This window comes from Bolinopsis microptera, chromosome 10 (genome assembly GCF_026151205.1).
Source record: "Bolinopsis microptera isolate Bmic1 chromosome 10, MBARI_Bmic_1.0, whole genome shotgun sequence".
Lineage (NCBI taxonomy): Eukaryota > Metazoa > Ctenophora > Tentaculata > Lobata > Bolinopsidae > Bolinopsis > Bolinopsis microptera.
In genome coordinates, this window is record NC_087081.1 from 16,770,058 (window position 1) to 16,786,367 (window position 16,310).

General features: G+C 36.6%; 1 protein-coding gene and 1 long non-coding RNA gene across 2 annotated transcripts in view; both read left to right on the forward strand.

Annotated features, from left to right (window-relative positions):
- The window catches only part of LOC134821679 (V-type proton ATPase catalytic subunit A-like), a 94,214-nt gene extending 88,262 nt beyond the window's left edge, over window positions 1–5,952 (forward strand). The window contains exon 15 of the mRNA XM_063832384.1: window positions 5,946–5,952. Within this exon, the coding sequence (XP_063688454.1) occupies window positions 5,946–5,952 (7 nt within the window). The remainder of the gene's footprint in view (window positions 1–5,945) is intronic.
- Window positions 5,953–10,279: 4,327 nt separating this feature from the next.
- On the forward strand, window positions 10,280–11,609 carry LOC134822378 (uncharacterized). Its single transcript, XR_010161180.1, has 2 exons — window positions 10,280–10,422; window positions 11,072–11,609. It is a non-coding gene; the product is annotated as an uncharacterized LOC134822378 (long non-coding RNA).
- Window positions 11,610–16,310: the final 4,701 nt, after the last annotated feature.

Consider the following 16,310-nt stretch of genomic DNA (forward strand, 5'->3'; position numbering starts at 1 on the left):
TCTGTTTTGGGCCCGCCCTTTTTTTCTTCAATCATAAAATTTACCTTCCTCAGATTTAGGAATTTTCATACTATTGCTGACGACCCCAAACTTTTTTTAATGAAAAAACTGATAAAAAGCTTATGAAAAGGGGAAAAAAAAATTTGCTAAGCTTATAAAAAATATATGACCTAAAACAAACACACAAAACATGTCAATTGTTAACACTTAAACAAAGGCTAAAAAACTAAACCAGTAAATTGCCAATTCCTTAAATTCCCTATTTTGGTTTTCCACCCAACAATTTGAATCAAACACTTTTCTTTTCTTTAAATTCTCTTTTTGAAATTCAAAGGTCATTCAAAAGGAGTTTAAAGAAAAAAATTTATTTCAGCCGTCTTTCCCGGGGAGACTCCAAAAAAAACCACCCCCGGGGCTCGACTTGACTTGGAATGGGAGATGTGGTTAAATGTCACTGTTCTGGAAGGACACGGGGCTGCTAAAACAAGGGGATGGAGGTACACTATCGCAAAGGGAACAGCTGACCCGGTAAAAAAATTTCAAAAATCAACTCTACCATTGATCTGCCACTTTTACAAGTGTAGCTGGGCAAAACCCCGGGACAACAAATTGTGGGGAATTTAAATATCTGGATTCAAAAATTTCTACCTTCAAAGACTTGTTGTAAACTTCCTTACTTCGTAAGTTCTTGGGGATTTGGGGTATTTTAATCCCCAAAAATGATGCTCTGCTTTTTTTAACTTTATTTAAATAACTTGTTACACTACTGTTAAAAAAAAATTTAAAACTATCATGGGACCCATAAATTTAGTTAGAAATTTTTCAATGATTCTTCCTGTACAATACTTTTGTATTTTTTTGGGGGCTTTTTTTAAATGAGTTGTTCAATTACAAGCTAAGGACGAATTGGGGCAAACCAGAAGCTACAATATTTTTTAGTAAAATTTTATACACTGAGGGGGTTAAAACATGGAAGAAAAACCTTGGGGTAAAATATAATCGAGGCGGCCATCTTTTGACTTGGAACTTACCTTCCTACACCAACGACAAACTACAATTCTGACCGACCTTTTTGAAAAACAGGGCTGACTGTTTTCACCTGTGCTTTACATCTGACAGCACAAAAACATCAGAAAAACTGATGTCAACTCAACTTTTTTCATGAGAAATCTTGTACAATTTGAGAACCAATTTTTATAACGGGGAAATTATTCATTTTGTAGCAAAACTTTTTTTTTTTAGGCATTTTATTTTACAACTACATGAAATATACTTTAACTCCCAAAATTTTTGTGAGTTTGAAGAATCAAATTTTTTCACCGTCTTCCCGGGAACTCCTAAAAACCCCCCCGCTGTGGCTCAGACATTGACTTGTATATCGGAATTGGATAATGTCATTTGGTTGGGGGAATCATCGGGGGTGCAAAAACAATGAGTGGATACATCAGCACGGGACCCCCTATTCCCAAAATTTTCAACATCAATCTGACCATTGATCATCACCTTCCAAGTGACGGAGCCAAAAATCCCACATACAAATTCTGCCAATCTAAAGAAATTGGGATTCACAACTCTATTTTCAAAACTATTTTGCAATTTCCTACTTTCATTTCTTGGGCTTGGTGATATTTAAACTGCCCTAAATGATGCTCGCTTTTTAATTTTATATCAAATAATTTCACCTACTTTTTAAAAAAAAAATTAAAACCTCCATAACCCATAATTTAGTTGAAAAAGCATGATTCTCCTTACAAATTTTGATTTTTTTTTTATTGCGGGTTTTTTTAAAATATGATTGTTTCTTTACAAGCAAGGGTAGGAAGTGTGAAAGACACAGAAGCTACAATTTTGTTTTTAAAAATTTTGATCAGCACTGAGGGGAACAGGAAGAAACCTTGGGGTAAACATAACTCGAGTGCTGGCACTTGCTTTTGACTTGGAACTTCCTTTCCGACCCCAAACGATCAAACACAATTCTACCGTCCCTTCTGTTGAAAACACGCTGATGCGTTTTCCCCCGTGCATTACTCTGACGGCATGAAAAAAACTGATGAAGAGATGCTGTAACTCGAACTTTTCAGTAGTAATCGATACATTTTGAGAACCACAATGGTAAACGGGGACTTATTAAAATTTTGGCTATCTTTTTTAATTTGGGCTATTTTATTAAAACTACATTAATGTACTTAACATCCCAAATTTTTTGTGGTTTGAAAGAATAAAATTTTATTTCCCCCCGTGTTCCGGGACTCCTAAAAAAGCCACCCCCGCTGGGGCTCAACTTTGACTTGTATATGAGATTTGGATACAATGCCTGTGTCTGAAATCAGCGGGGGCTTAAAACAAGTGGTATGGGGGAAACACCATGACAAGCCCCCCTTTTTCCCCCAAGATTCAACTCAACCTGACATTATCGCACCTTCCAAGTGTACGGAGCGGAAAAACCCGGACATAAAAAAGTGCTGCGCAATTGTAGAAATTCGGATTCGCAACTCAACTTTCAAAGACATTGTTTCAACTTCCTTAGTTTCGTAAGTTTTTTGGGGTTTTTGGGGTTTTATAACTCCCCATAAATACGCTCGCTGTTTTCCTTTAATCAAATAATTTTTAACACCCCACTGAAAAACAATTAAACCATAAAGGGATCCTGAATTTTTTTAAAATTCAATGATCAGTTCCGTAAAATACGGGATTTTTTTTTTGGGGGTTACATTAATCTATTGTTTCAGTTAAACCTGGGGGTATAATGCTGACAAACAAAAAAACTAAATATCTTGGTTAATTTTTAGAACCTGGAGCTAACATAAAACCCTATCATAATTTAGGTGGGGCACTTTTATTATTTTGGAACTTCATCCTCCCACCAAATTTAAACTCTTCGCCGCCCTCTGGTAAAACACGGTTTGCTTTTCACCGGTCTTCTCGACAATGCAAAAATATAAAGACTGCTTCAACTCGAACTTTTCAGTGATAATCTTGATACTTTTAAACCAAAATGTTATAACGAGGTCTTATTCAATTTTGTCATAATTTTTCAAAATTTTGGGCTTTTTTTTAGTTTACAACTAATTAATAATGAACTTTAACATCCAAATTTTTGTGATTTGAAAGAATCAAATTTTCAGCCTCTCCAACTCCTAAAAAAGCCACCAACCTTCTCATTAATTGTTATCGAATGTTTTCAATGCCGGGTTTCGGGACATTATGGGGGGCGCTATAACTTGGATTTACCTATCGCACAGGGAACAGCGACCCTGTCCCAACTTCAACTCAACCTACCTTAAAATGCCACTTTTCCAAGTGATTTGGACAGAAATCCCGCGACATACAAATGTCTGCCAATCTGTAGAAATTCGATTCAGCAACTCTTTTTCAAAACTTTTTTGCAATTCCTTACTTTCAAATTTCTGGGATTGGTGGTTTTAAATGCCCTAAATGATTTCTTTTTTTAACTCTAATCTAAATAGCTGTTACATCCTACTTTAAACAAAATTAAAACTCTCAAATCCATAATTTATTGAAAAAAGAAATATTCATTCCTTCCCAATACGTTGTATTTTTATTCCTTTTTTAAATGACTGATTGCGGGTTTAAAACAAAGGGTCAAGGGCGGGCAAACACCAAACAATATCTTGTTAGAAGGGGTTGAGTAACACTGGACGGTAACATGGAAAAATTTTCGGTGTTTTTAAAGGGGTTTACAGCTATCTTTTCCCCCTTGAACAACGATCTTGCCCCAACATTCAAACTCAATTGACCTACTTGGTAAAACACGTTATCTGTTTTACCGTGTCTTTACATTGACAGCATCAAAACACAAAAAGACCCCGTCAACTCAAACTTTTCATGAGAATCTTGATACATTTTTGAGAACCCAATTTATAACGGGTTTTATTAAAAATTTGTACAGTAATCTTTTTTAATTTGGGCTTTTTTATTACAAACAGTATGATTTTAAAACATACCAAATTTTTGTGTTTTTAAAAAATCAAATTTTTTCACCGCGTTCACCTCTTTTCAGCCGTTCCTACCAACCCCAAAAAAACCACACCGCGTGGCTCAACATTGACTTATATGGGAATTTTCAATTCACTGGTCTGGAAATCATGGGGGGCTGCTATAACAAGTGGTATGGGGGGTACACCATCCCGGGGAACAGGACCCGGGTCCCAAAAATTCAAAAATAAAACCTGACCATTATGCTCCCACTCTTACAATTTTGCTGAGGGGAAACCCCCGCGACTACAAATTCTCCAAATCTGTAAATATCTTCAAAACATCATTTTCAAAGCATTTTGCAACTTCTTACTTTGGGAAGTTTCTTAGGACTTGGGGGTATTTATAATCCCAAAAATTTCCTCTCTGTTTTCCCTTATATTAAGATTTTGTTACTCCAAACGTTAAAAAAAATTAAACTCATCATGGGATCCTAAACTTATTGAGAAAGTTCAAGATCTACCTGTCAATACTTAATTTTTTTTTTGGGGCTTTTAAATAGATTTTTCGGGGTGTAAAGCAAAGGGGATAAAGTCTGAAAAACACAGAAAAATATTTTGTTATAATTTTTTAAGCAGCGGGGGCTAACATAAACAAACCTTCGGTGAGCTAAATGACGTGGGGGACATATCTATTGACGGGACTTACATCCACCCCCAAACATTCAAACTAAATTCTGACCGTACCTTAAAACCCGGGTTATGCTTTTTTCACCTGTGCATTACATCGACAGCTGCAAAAACTAAAAGACTGATTTCAACTCAAATTTTTCATGAGTTTCTTGTACATTTTTGAGAACCACAATTTGAAACGGGGTCTTTTTTTCAATTTGTACGAAAATTTTTCTTAATTTGTATTTTGTTCAACAATTAAATAAACTTTAACTCCAAATTTTTTGGGGTTTGAAAAAAAAATTATTTCGGGTCTTCCCCAGCCCTAAAAACCAACCCCCCCCAAACCTTACTTGTGATAAAGTGGACAAGTGTCACTGTGTCGGGGAAGGATCATCGGGGCGCTATAACAAGGTGGGGGGGGGTAACATCGCACAAACAGTGCCCCGGGTCCCCAACTTTCAGACATAAACTCTGACCATGAGGTGCCACTCTTCCAATTACGGACAAACCCGCGCTAAAATGTCGGGGGCCAATCGAAAAATTTTCATTCAGCAAATCTACTTTAAAAGACTTTTTTGTCAACCCCTTATTTTCTAATTTTTCTTGGGACTTGGGGGGTATTTAAAACCCCCCAAATACCTGCTTTTTCCCTTTATATCTAAGTTTATTTGTTACATCCTACTTTTTAAAAAAAAATTAAACTCATCTGGGATCCATAATTTATTTAAAAGTTAAATTTTCAGTTCCTGTAAAATACGTTGATTTTTTTTAGGGGCCTTTTTTTTAAATACTGAGTTTCAGTGTAGAAGAAGGGGTACGAATGCGGGCAAACACACAAGTACAATATTTGTGTAAATGTTTTGAGTAAGCACTAGGGGGTAACAGGGAAAGAAACCTATTGGGGTTGTTAAAACTGAATTACGCTTTGCTTTTTTCCTAACTTCATTTTGGGCACCAACTTCAAATAAAATTCCGACCTACTCTCGAAAACCCGGGGGGTTTTTTTTTCCCCTTTCTTTAATCTGCAGACAAAACACAGAAAGACCCCTTAAAACCAACTTTTTTCATGAGAAATCTTGTCATTTTGAAACCAAAATGTTAAAAGGTTTTTATTCAAATTTTGCAGCATAATTTTCTTAATTTACTTTTTTTTTATCTTTTTTAAAGAGGTTCCAAATACCCACGAAAAATCATGAGATGCTCGCCTACTCGGGGGTACAAAAAACATTAAAACAAAACTTTTTTTTGATATGCCCTTTGGGTAACAAATTTCCCCTCTTCAAAAAAAAAAAGTCGGATATTTATTAACAAATTAACACCTCACTGTTTTGTCAGTGACTAAGTCTCATTACATAGGATCAACTTGACCTGTAAGAAAACGCTAGGGAACCCCCTTTAATTGCGGAAGGCTCCTAGACGTTTACGTCTGGGAATTTTAAAAACTACGATTCCAAAACGACGTCGAGGGAACCCATCAGGGGGAAAACCACCACCTACAACTCCGATTTTCCCAACCCCAATCAACTTCACATAAAATTCCGGGAAACATCAACCTACCCAAACCCCGTATCTCCCACATTTGTTCAACGTTTGGGTGATTTAATGAAAAATGTTGCAAAGTTTAAGGAAAATTTATTTTTATTTCTTGTTCCAAAAATTTTTGATTCCTTTTAAGCAGTACCCTTTTTTACTTCATAAACATACAACTGCAAATTTGATTCGCCCTTAAAGGGATGTTTCCCAATAGAAAAACTTTGACTCTCTCGTAATAAAACATACAACTTTCGTTTATGATTGTAAATTTAAATTTTATTTTTTTTTCATAAAATCCCTACAAATTATTTTCAAAAATATTTTGACTGAAACATTTTTTCCCCTTAACTTTTTTCCCTTTCGCACTTTAGCATCCCCCTTTATCAAAACAAGATCTTTCCCCATATTCAACGATTTTTTCAGGCCAACTACAAATAATCCCGGGGGTTTGCAAATTGACCCCCCTTTTTTGCACTAACGGTACCCACTGAACCCCCATCTTGTCCCCCATTAATCTACTAAAAAATATTTGGGAGTTTTTTTATTTCCAAAATGAATTATCATTGATAAGTTTAAAATTTAATGGGGTTATCCCGTATTTTCTTACACCATATTTTGTTAATCAATTAATTGAGAATTTTTTTTCCAAAATTTTTTTGATTTGCTATTTACCAACGGGGTTTGGAAATTAATTTCTTTCTTTTGTCTTTTGTTTAATTTTTTTTTTTGGTCTTCGGGGCCCCGTCACTTTTTATGGAGAGGGAAAAAAGTTTTTCATTACTGAAAAAATTATTTTTTAAATACAAAATTGTCAACAAAAAGGTATTTTATTGTGTTTTTTTAAAATTTTGGGTTTTGCACCCTATTTTTTTAAATATCTGATAAAATTTTGTATACCAAAAATCACTTTTAATCCCTTTATTACAGAGTTTGATTTTAAAGGGGGGAGACCTAAAGAAATCAAACAGTTTTTAGACAAAATGCGGTACGAGGGTATCTTATAAAAAACAGCCATTCGTTTACAAAAACCAAGTAAATGCCTTCATTTACCTTTTATATTTGTTGTTTTTTCAAAAATTTTTTTGTCGTTTAATTAGGGTTTTAAGCTAAAGAAGGGCGGTAGAATAAAAAAAATTAAAAACTTTTAAAAAGATTATAAATAAGTTTTTAAAATTTAAACTTTTTTTTCCCTTTAAAAAATTTCAAAAAATTTAAATTTTTCAGAGGGTAGGAATTTCCGGGTAAAATTGATTCCCGTAACGGTATAACCAAGGGGGAAAACTTAAATTCATTGGGTGCTCTTTAAATAAACAGGTGAAATAACATGGAAATTTTTGGAAATTAATCAAATTCCAAAAAGCTTTTTTTTGCCCTTGAACAAAATTAAAAAACCTTTTTTTAAACACAATTAAAATTTGAAATTTTAAATTTTAAACGAAAAACCCTATTTGAAGGCCCCATTTTGTGGGACCCAAAAAAGTTAGTTTTTAAAAAAAAAAAAAAAAAATTTCAAAAAGAAAAACTTGAAAAATCAAAATTGTAACCACAATCAAACACTTTAATTTAAATTTTTCATTTGATACCGGGGATGCTCTTGGGGGAAAAGGGGTCGCCTTTGGTAAAAGGTGGGGGTAAGGTTCGCTACTTTTCCTTCAGATACTACAGGACGCAACATATCCCAACAAAGGGGCCCAATTTCCCCCTTTCCCATTTAAACCCCTTAACGCAACATCAACATGGGGTCTTGTAAATTTGGGAACCCACTGGTTTTTAAAACCCCTCGCCACTACATTTTTGAAAAAACTATCCCTTTTTTAAAAAACCTTTGGGATCAATAAAAAAACCATGTATCATTTTGGAAATTTAAAGATTTTAAAATCAATTTAGGAGTTGATTGGGATGGGGTTAATTAGGATGGAATAAAATTTCGATTCTTATTTTTATAGAAATTTAAAAAATTCCCCCAACGGTTGTTTTAAGTGTATATCCCCCCTAACCCCCTTAGAAGAATAGCTTTGAAAAATTTTAAAAAACATAACCAGGCCCAAGGGGATTTCATTAGATCCAGACCACCCTCTGGGTTTTTCCGAATACAAAAAAGGGACAGTGATACGGGGGGAAAGGGAAAACCGGGGCCCCAAAAAAAAAAAAAAACGACTTGGTAAAAAGGGTTTTTTTTAAAAAAATTAAATTTTGGGGAGGGAAGTTAAAGTGGTCAACGACGCCCCCCTACCCCTGCAAAATTTGGGGAGGTGAAAAATTTTTAAAAATTTTGTTGGGTCAACGCTGGAAGCGTTTGGGATTATTGCGGTCTCAAATCCCCAAAAATATTTTTTTCCCATATCAAAACATATAGTGCAACTGAGAAAAATAGGGGAATAACTGCTGTTTTTTTTTTTTAAAAACCCCAACAAAAAACTAGGGTTTGGTTAGCCCAAACAATTTTAAAAATTTTTTTTTTAAAAATGAAATATTAACGAATGGATTTTTTTTTTCCCATTTTCTAGTAAATTTTGTTTTTCCCTTTAGGTTTTAATTTTTAAAATTTCCCTTTCGGGGCATCGGGGACTCCCCTTTTAAAGTTTTTTGAAAACAACCCCGAATTGAAAGCCTTTTCAATCCAAAAATCTAAACGATTTATTTTTAAAAGTTTTACCCTTTTTTGGAACACCCAACTCCGATTTACATTAAACCTGTTATAAAACTATTTTTTCGGAAAAACGGGTAAATTTTTTAAAATTTATTATAAATTTTTTTATTTATTCATTGAGTTTATGCAGGCAGACGGGCCATCTTCATTAAGTGTATTTTAAACGATTTTTTGTAAAACTTAACACATTCAGAAACCTTCTCTTTAAAGAATATTCAAGGTGGGCCTTCCTAACTTAATTTTCTTCCGTCAAAATAAAATAAAATAGAACCTTTTCTATTTCGCGGGAAGTTAGCTTTAAGCTTTAAAATATGTGCCATACTTGATCAGATGTTTAATTATCATTATATACTCAATACTCATTAGTATTACTCAACTGTATCCATCCTAAAGGCCGTAGTACAGTACATATTACATTGCAATTAAACCTATATTGAGATGAAAACTGCGATGAAATGCCGCGCAGTTATACAGGCGTACTTTTATATAGACGCGGCATTTCATCGCAGTTTTCATTGCAATGTACCCAGCAAACCCTACTGGCTTGCCGAGTTACTAGAGGTGGTATAATTTAAACAGACGGCTGAGCTCGCGCGCGAAATGTAGTGATTTGCACCGTGGCGCATTCCAATCTCAAGCAGCCAGCACATGACACAATTTAGCCAATCAGACGACAAAAAGAAATTCCCAAAGTTAAAATAAAAACTTTTGGGGTTTGGGCCCCCCCCAAAATTGGGAATTTTTGGGGGAGTTTTTGGAGAACCAAAATCACAATGCCCTATTTTTTCCTCCTGAAAAGGTAACTTATTTTACGACGAACATTTTCCCAAAAAACCCGGGAATTGTACTCTTTACTTTTGAATTTGGACCCTACCAAAAGGGACTTATTTTTATTCATAATTCATAAAACACTTTTTTTTTTTTTGGCTGTACAGACTTGTCCCAAAAAAAAAAAAAAGCAAGGGAGGATTCGTTGAAGATAAATTTATCAAGGGGAACATTTCCATTTTTCCAAGGCCCGATATCCCAAAGGCCTTGTTGAAATCAAAAGGGGAAACCCAAATTTCAATTCTGATCCTAAAAATTAGGGACAAAAGGGAAATTTTAAGGGATGGCATTTGGGGAATTATGGTGGACTTTATATCCTTTTGAGTAAAATTTAATTAATTTATTTATAACTAGAAAGCCCGTGGTCACAGGAGGGAAGCTAATAGTATTCTTTGATAGCCAGTTTTTAAACGCTTTAAAACAATAACATATCCATTACAACCAAGATGCAGCCGATTAAAATGTTTCTCGCACTAACACAACGTAATTACCACAAAGCCGATCAAAATGTCGCTCGCTAATATTTGCACGTGCCCTTGCAATCACCTTAAAAGGGTACTTCGAATCTTAAGCTGCTTGCTAGCGGCTGAAACTTGCAACTAATAGGTACTTTACTAAACTCGATTATACTTGCAGAAGATTGTGTTGCGGGCCAGTTTCTGCATCAGGATAATGGCTGTACAGACTGTCCGGCAGATCATTGGAGTTTAGCAGCAAACACAGCTGCTACCTGCACTGCCTGTCCAGCTAGAAAAGAGGTAGACTCTGGAAAAGGAACACAAGAAAATGACTGCACATGGAGTAAGTTGTTGTTTCCTAAAAGGACCGAAGGGGTTCATCCTGTGAATGAAATGCAACTATTCTCACTCCTCACTCCTCACTCCTCACTCCTCACTCCTCACTCCTCACTCCTCACTCCTCACTCCTCACATCCTCACTCCTCACTCCTCACTCCTCACTCCTCACTCCTCACTCCTCACTCCTCACTCCTCACTCCTCACTCCTCACTCCTCACTCCTCACTCCTCACTCCTCACTCCTCACTCCTCACTCCTCACTCCTCACTCCTCACTCCTCACTCCTCACTCCTCACTCCTCACTCCTCACTCTCACTCCTCACTCCTCACTCCTCACTCCTCACTCCTCACTCCTCACTCCTCACTCCTCACTCCTCACTCCTCACTCCTCACTCCTCACTCCTCACTCCTCACTCCTCACTCCTCACTCCTCACTCCTCACTCCTCACTCCTCACTCCTCACTCCTCACTCCTCACTCCTTATGTATAGTTATAAGTTATAATATTTCAGTTCCGATGAAATTTACCGAAACTTTTGTTGAAGATCAAACGTTAACACCCGATAAAACTTTAGATTAAAAATAAAGTACAAACTTTTAAAAGTAATTCCACATTTACTTAAAAAATTCAGAGATTTAACATATATATTTTCAGATGAGCCGGTTTTGGGAGTTGGTGTAAAATTAGGACCTGGAATTTTGACTATCCTGCTCCTGATGCAGGTTCTGCTGTAGCACAATTATAAGGTTTGTCAAGATGACTATATCGTGAACTGAGCTATCGTTAGCTATTGTAAATAGACTAATGGTTATGAACTAAAGAGAGTTGTTTATTGGGAAATATTTGAATAATATTCAAATAATTGCAGAAAGTGAGGTGATTTTCTTTAGGTTAACAAAAATTATGATTTATATCACAGTTTAAACATTATATAATGATATAATATTTTAACAGATATATTAAGTAGAGTTAAACTAAAACGAGGTTTTATAAATGTTTTTGATGTGGTGTATGGTATGTTAGTGATAGAAATAATTTATTTTCTATTTCAAACGCGCTGCATTGATTAATTAATACAACAGTGTAAACTATTATGATATATAATTGTGTTACAAATTTGTATTATAATCGTGTATTTGACCAGTACAATTACAAAGTAACTTTATAGAGATATTACGTTTTAAAGAATGCAGCTATTTTGTTTTCCTCTGAATTCCAGAAATCTACTAATCAACTAATCAACTAATCAACTAATCAACTAATCAACATTCAACAGCCGACTTCGATCCTATCTATTAATTTCACCAACGCTTGGATGCCATTGGCATATCAACGGAAATTAAATCGTAACAATCTAAAAACAGTTTACAATAGAATCGAATTTAAAAATTAGTGTAGTAGAAGTTTAGAATCTTCTGAAAAGGTCAACAATCATAACAAAATAAACGTTTTAGTTAACAATACAAAACCATTAAAAACGTGCCATCTAAATTTTAAGGAAGATTAATTCTGACGTTTATTCGCTTGACGGCAATCTGTAGGAAACTTAAAATATGATGAACCAATCCCAAATCCCGGTGTTTCAAGATAATTAGGGAAATAATTTCTCGTGACTAAATAAACTCAATGAATATAAATATGTTGTCTTAGATTAAGGCGACAGTCTCATGCCACCTAATAATAATATTTCCAAGAAAAGGCGGGGTGGATTCAACTCCTGGACAACTTAATTCAGTTGAAACTTAACAGTTAGCCACGCCCACATATTATTAATTATCATGTTTGGCTGACAGGAATCCCATTCCTCTGACTCTTTTATTTTAGACATCAACTTATTTGCTCCACAATCGAATGTCCTGGGTTCACCTCAATTTCCAGTCCATTATTAACTTGTCCATTCTCACTAGTGCTCACATAATCATCAAGACTGAGTAACTCATCATCGTATATACTTCTTGCTGGTCTTCTTGAACCCAGCTCAGCTCAGAAACCCTTATTGGCCAGGGCCTAACTTCAAAAGTAAAAGAAAAGTGGCATGCAACGTATTTCAAGGCGATTTTGGGTTTTTTTTTTACCGAATTTCGTATAATATTAACATGCTGGCGCGTATTTTGCGCAAATTTCTTAAAAACCTCCACATAACTATTCCTTATTCCCATGTCATCTTTAACATTGAATTAAAATGTTTTGAACTTAAATTATACCTGCTGAACTACTTTCGATGAGTCGTAATGCCTGAAAAACAATAAAGGGGTATAATACCTAGTAAAGGGGGTATAATAGTAAAGGGGGTAAATAGTGTTGTGAATATAAGTGGCACGGTCATGCTTGCCAGCATTGTGATAAAGTATTAAAAAGATTAAGAGTTAGAAAGAGTTGCAATACAAATTAATCGCGGTACCTAGTGGCTACTGGCTAGTAAATTAAACTATTAACGACACCTATAATAGCGGATCATTTAAAAGTTAAAATCAACGTTTCAAAAGGTACGCAAAACGGTTTAAACCAATTGCAGTCCAGAAAACATGCATAAAACATTCATCTAGCCATGAGTGAGAGTCTACGCGTACTGCGTGACGCGCTTCCCAGTAGCGACTTCCAGTTTTTTGCAACATGTTCGTTTTGTAAAAGTAACGTCCCCCGGCCCCCCCCCCCCCCCCCCCCCAGGGGGAAATTTAAAAAATCGTAGATTTGGAGTTATCTTCAAATCTCCAGAAAAGTGCATCGCAGGACTCGTCGACGGTATTTGAATTAACGGGTAATACTCGTAAAATATCTGTTCCACATACAGGACCGTCGACGAGTCCAACTCGGCGCGCGTCCTGGTAGGTTATAAACCTACAATATTTGAAACAAATATTTTACGCGCGGTGTATCACCCGTCAACCAGCCAATAACTTTTGCTGGGTGGTCTCAGAACATGCGCAACAAAAATGTTGTTATGCTAACGTGGAATTATTTGTACCACGTCGTAATCCCCTGTCATTGCACGAAATGGTTTTGTGGCGAAAGCCACGAAAGACGAAGCCGCGTTCACCTAATTAACCATGTGCTTTCGTGCCACTGCAGCGGGCGCGCTTGTTTCACAAGTTAAGTGAGACGGGCGCGCGCTACTGCAGGCGCAAGGGCTCTGGATAGAGCAAGAAGCCGCGCACTCGTGCTCGGCACGGCAGGGCTACAACGTGTAACAAGGCATTATGAACTATTTATAATTATATATATCGATTTATGAAATTATTTTGATTTATGAAATTATATCAATTTATAAAATTTAAACGATTAAAATATAATACAATTCACAATTCAGTTAATCAAATATTTTAAAAATAACTTCTGCTTTAAAATTTTTACTTAATTTTGAATTCATTAGTTTAGGATTGGCGCCGTCATAATATTAATTTGATTGACTGTTGACGATGTCAACGATCGACGGTGCGAAGCAAGAATGCTAGTTCGCGCGGCGCGTCGAAGCGGCGAAGTCCTCCAAAATATTAATAATAAGTGACTAGCTCCTTAACGGGTGATACTCGTAAAATATCTGTTCCATATATTGGACCGTCGACGAGTCCGCACACAGTGTGTTGTGTTGGACGGGATGTCATCACTTGCTGCAGCAATCATAAGCGGAGTGCCACAGGGTACAGTTTTGGGCCCGCTGCTTTTCATTTTGTTCATTAATGACATGAAGCTGTGCATCACAGGATGTGTCATTAGATTCTTTGCTGACGATACACGGATTTTGAGGCACATCTATACACTTGAAGATGCAAGTATACTGCAAAATGATCTCAACTCTGTCATCGACTGGGCAAGATGCAATAACATGTCATTGCATGAGGATAAATTTGAGATACTCGTGCACAAACACTGTCCCCGAAACAGCTTGCAAGACCTCCCGTTTGCCATCCTGACGCAAACTTATCAAGTTTCGCATGGTAACATAATGTACCCTACGGATGCAGTCAAAGACCTGGGGGTTTTGATCTCGGCGGACTTGTCTTGGAGCTCACATGTTACTATGATAGCAGATCGTGCCCGTAAAGTTGCCTCTTGGGTTCTGAGCGCTTTTAGATCGAGAAACAAGATCACTATGCTGACCCTCTACAAGTCATTAGTCAAGCCATCTCGAGTACTGTTGTCCCTTCTGGAATTCAACTAAGCAAGCTGATATCGCTGAGCTAGAGGGAGTACAACGTACATTTACGTCCAAAATACATGGTGTGCAACATCTGAACTATTGGCAGAGACTGAAGGCCTTAAAATTGATGTCACTTCAACGGAGGAGAGAACGTTACACTATCATTCATATGTGGAAGATCCTACACAAGAAGTGTCCTAATGATGTCAACGTTCAGTTTACAGATACACTCCGTTATGGCCAGAAAGCAGTAGTCCCTAGCTTGTCAACGTCCAGTAGCCAAAGGAATCAATCGATCTTTGACAGCTCATTTGTAGTGATGGGGCCTCGATTGTGGAACATCATTCCCGCAAACCTGCACCTTATCGAGGACCCCCTACGTTTCAAGTCATTGTTGACGGAGTTTGTTACATCTATTCCGGACGAACCTCCTGTTACTGGATATTGTTGCCAGAACGGGAATTCGTTATTGAACTGGAGCGCAGAAAAGACAGCAACTTCGCTGCACGGGTGGTCAGCCGTTCTGATGACCCGATAGAGGATCTGCGAAGCAACCCCAAGTAACCCAAGTAAGTAACTCGGCGCGCGTCCTGGTAGGTTGTAAACCTACAACTAGCTCCGCGCTAATAACAATTTATGATTGAGACGAATTTTCGAGTAGTATATAGTAAAAAGCGTATTTTACATAACACAATCTAATTATTATGAGCATGATATTTGATTGACGATGTCAATCCATCGAGATCGTTGCTCTGCGAAGCAGAGCAACGATCGACGAAGCAAGAATGCTAGTTTGCGCGGCGAAGTCCTCTAAGCATGATATCTAATTTCTATGAGTTTATTATCGGATGTTTAAGATTAACTAAGCTATTTTTATTATGATACTATTATTCATTGTAATATGGCAATAAAATTTAAATTTTGTTTTACTTAAATTTTGTTCTACTTATTCTTTTCCAAAGCAAAAGTATACAATTTTACGGACGAAATGATCCCAACGCACCGCTTTGGTGGTAGTTGATGCACCTTCCACAAGCAAGAGCCAAGAAAACAACAATTTTTCAAGAACTCATAAAAAACACCCTGAAAGCAGCCCATCACTCGAATCTAATCTAATGAAGGGCCCCATTGAAGAGGTAGATGCTGTCATATTTGATTCCATCGATTCCAGCAGAATTGAAAAGGTTGCAAGAGACCTCCGTGGGTCTGGTGGGCCCTCAGGAACAGATGCAGAGTCATGGCAGCATATTCTCTGCTCTAAGCAGTTTAAGAAAAAGCCAGAACTTCTAAAAGAAGCAGTTGCAGTTTTGGCCAGAAAGCTGTGTTGCCAAAAGATACAGCCTGACCACCTGAAAACATACATAGCAGGTCGCCTCATCCCCCTTGACAAAGACCCAGGGGTTACTCCCATTGGGATTGGTGAAGTCCTTAGAAGAATAGTCGGCAAAGCTGTGATGATCTTAATTCTTAACGGGTGATACTCGTAAAATATTTGTTCCAAATCGTCGACGAGTCCAACTCGGCGCGCGTCCTGGTAGGTTATAAACCTACAATGATGATCACATTGAAACAGGACATTATCATGAACACAGCACCCATGCAACTCTGTGGTGACCTACAAGAAGAAGTGGAAGCAGCCATTCATGCAGTCAGACAGATCAGTTAAACAAAAATTCAGTTAAACAAAAATTCAATTTTATGCCATTTATTACAGAGTAAACAAGTTTACAATAAATCAATTTGATATTTAAAGGA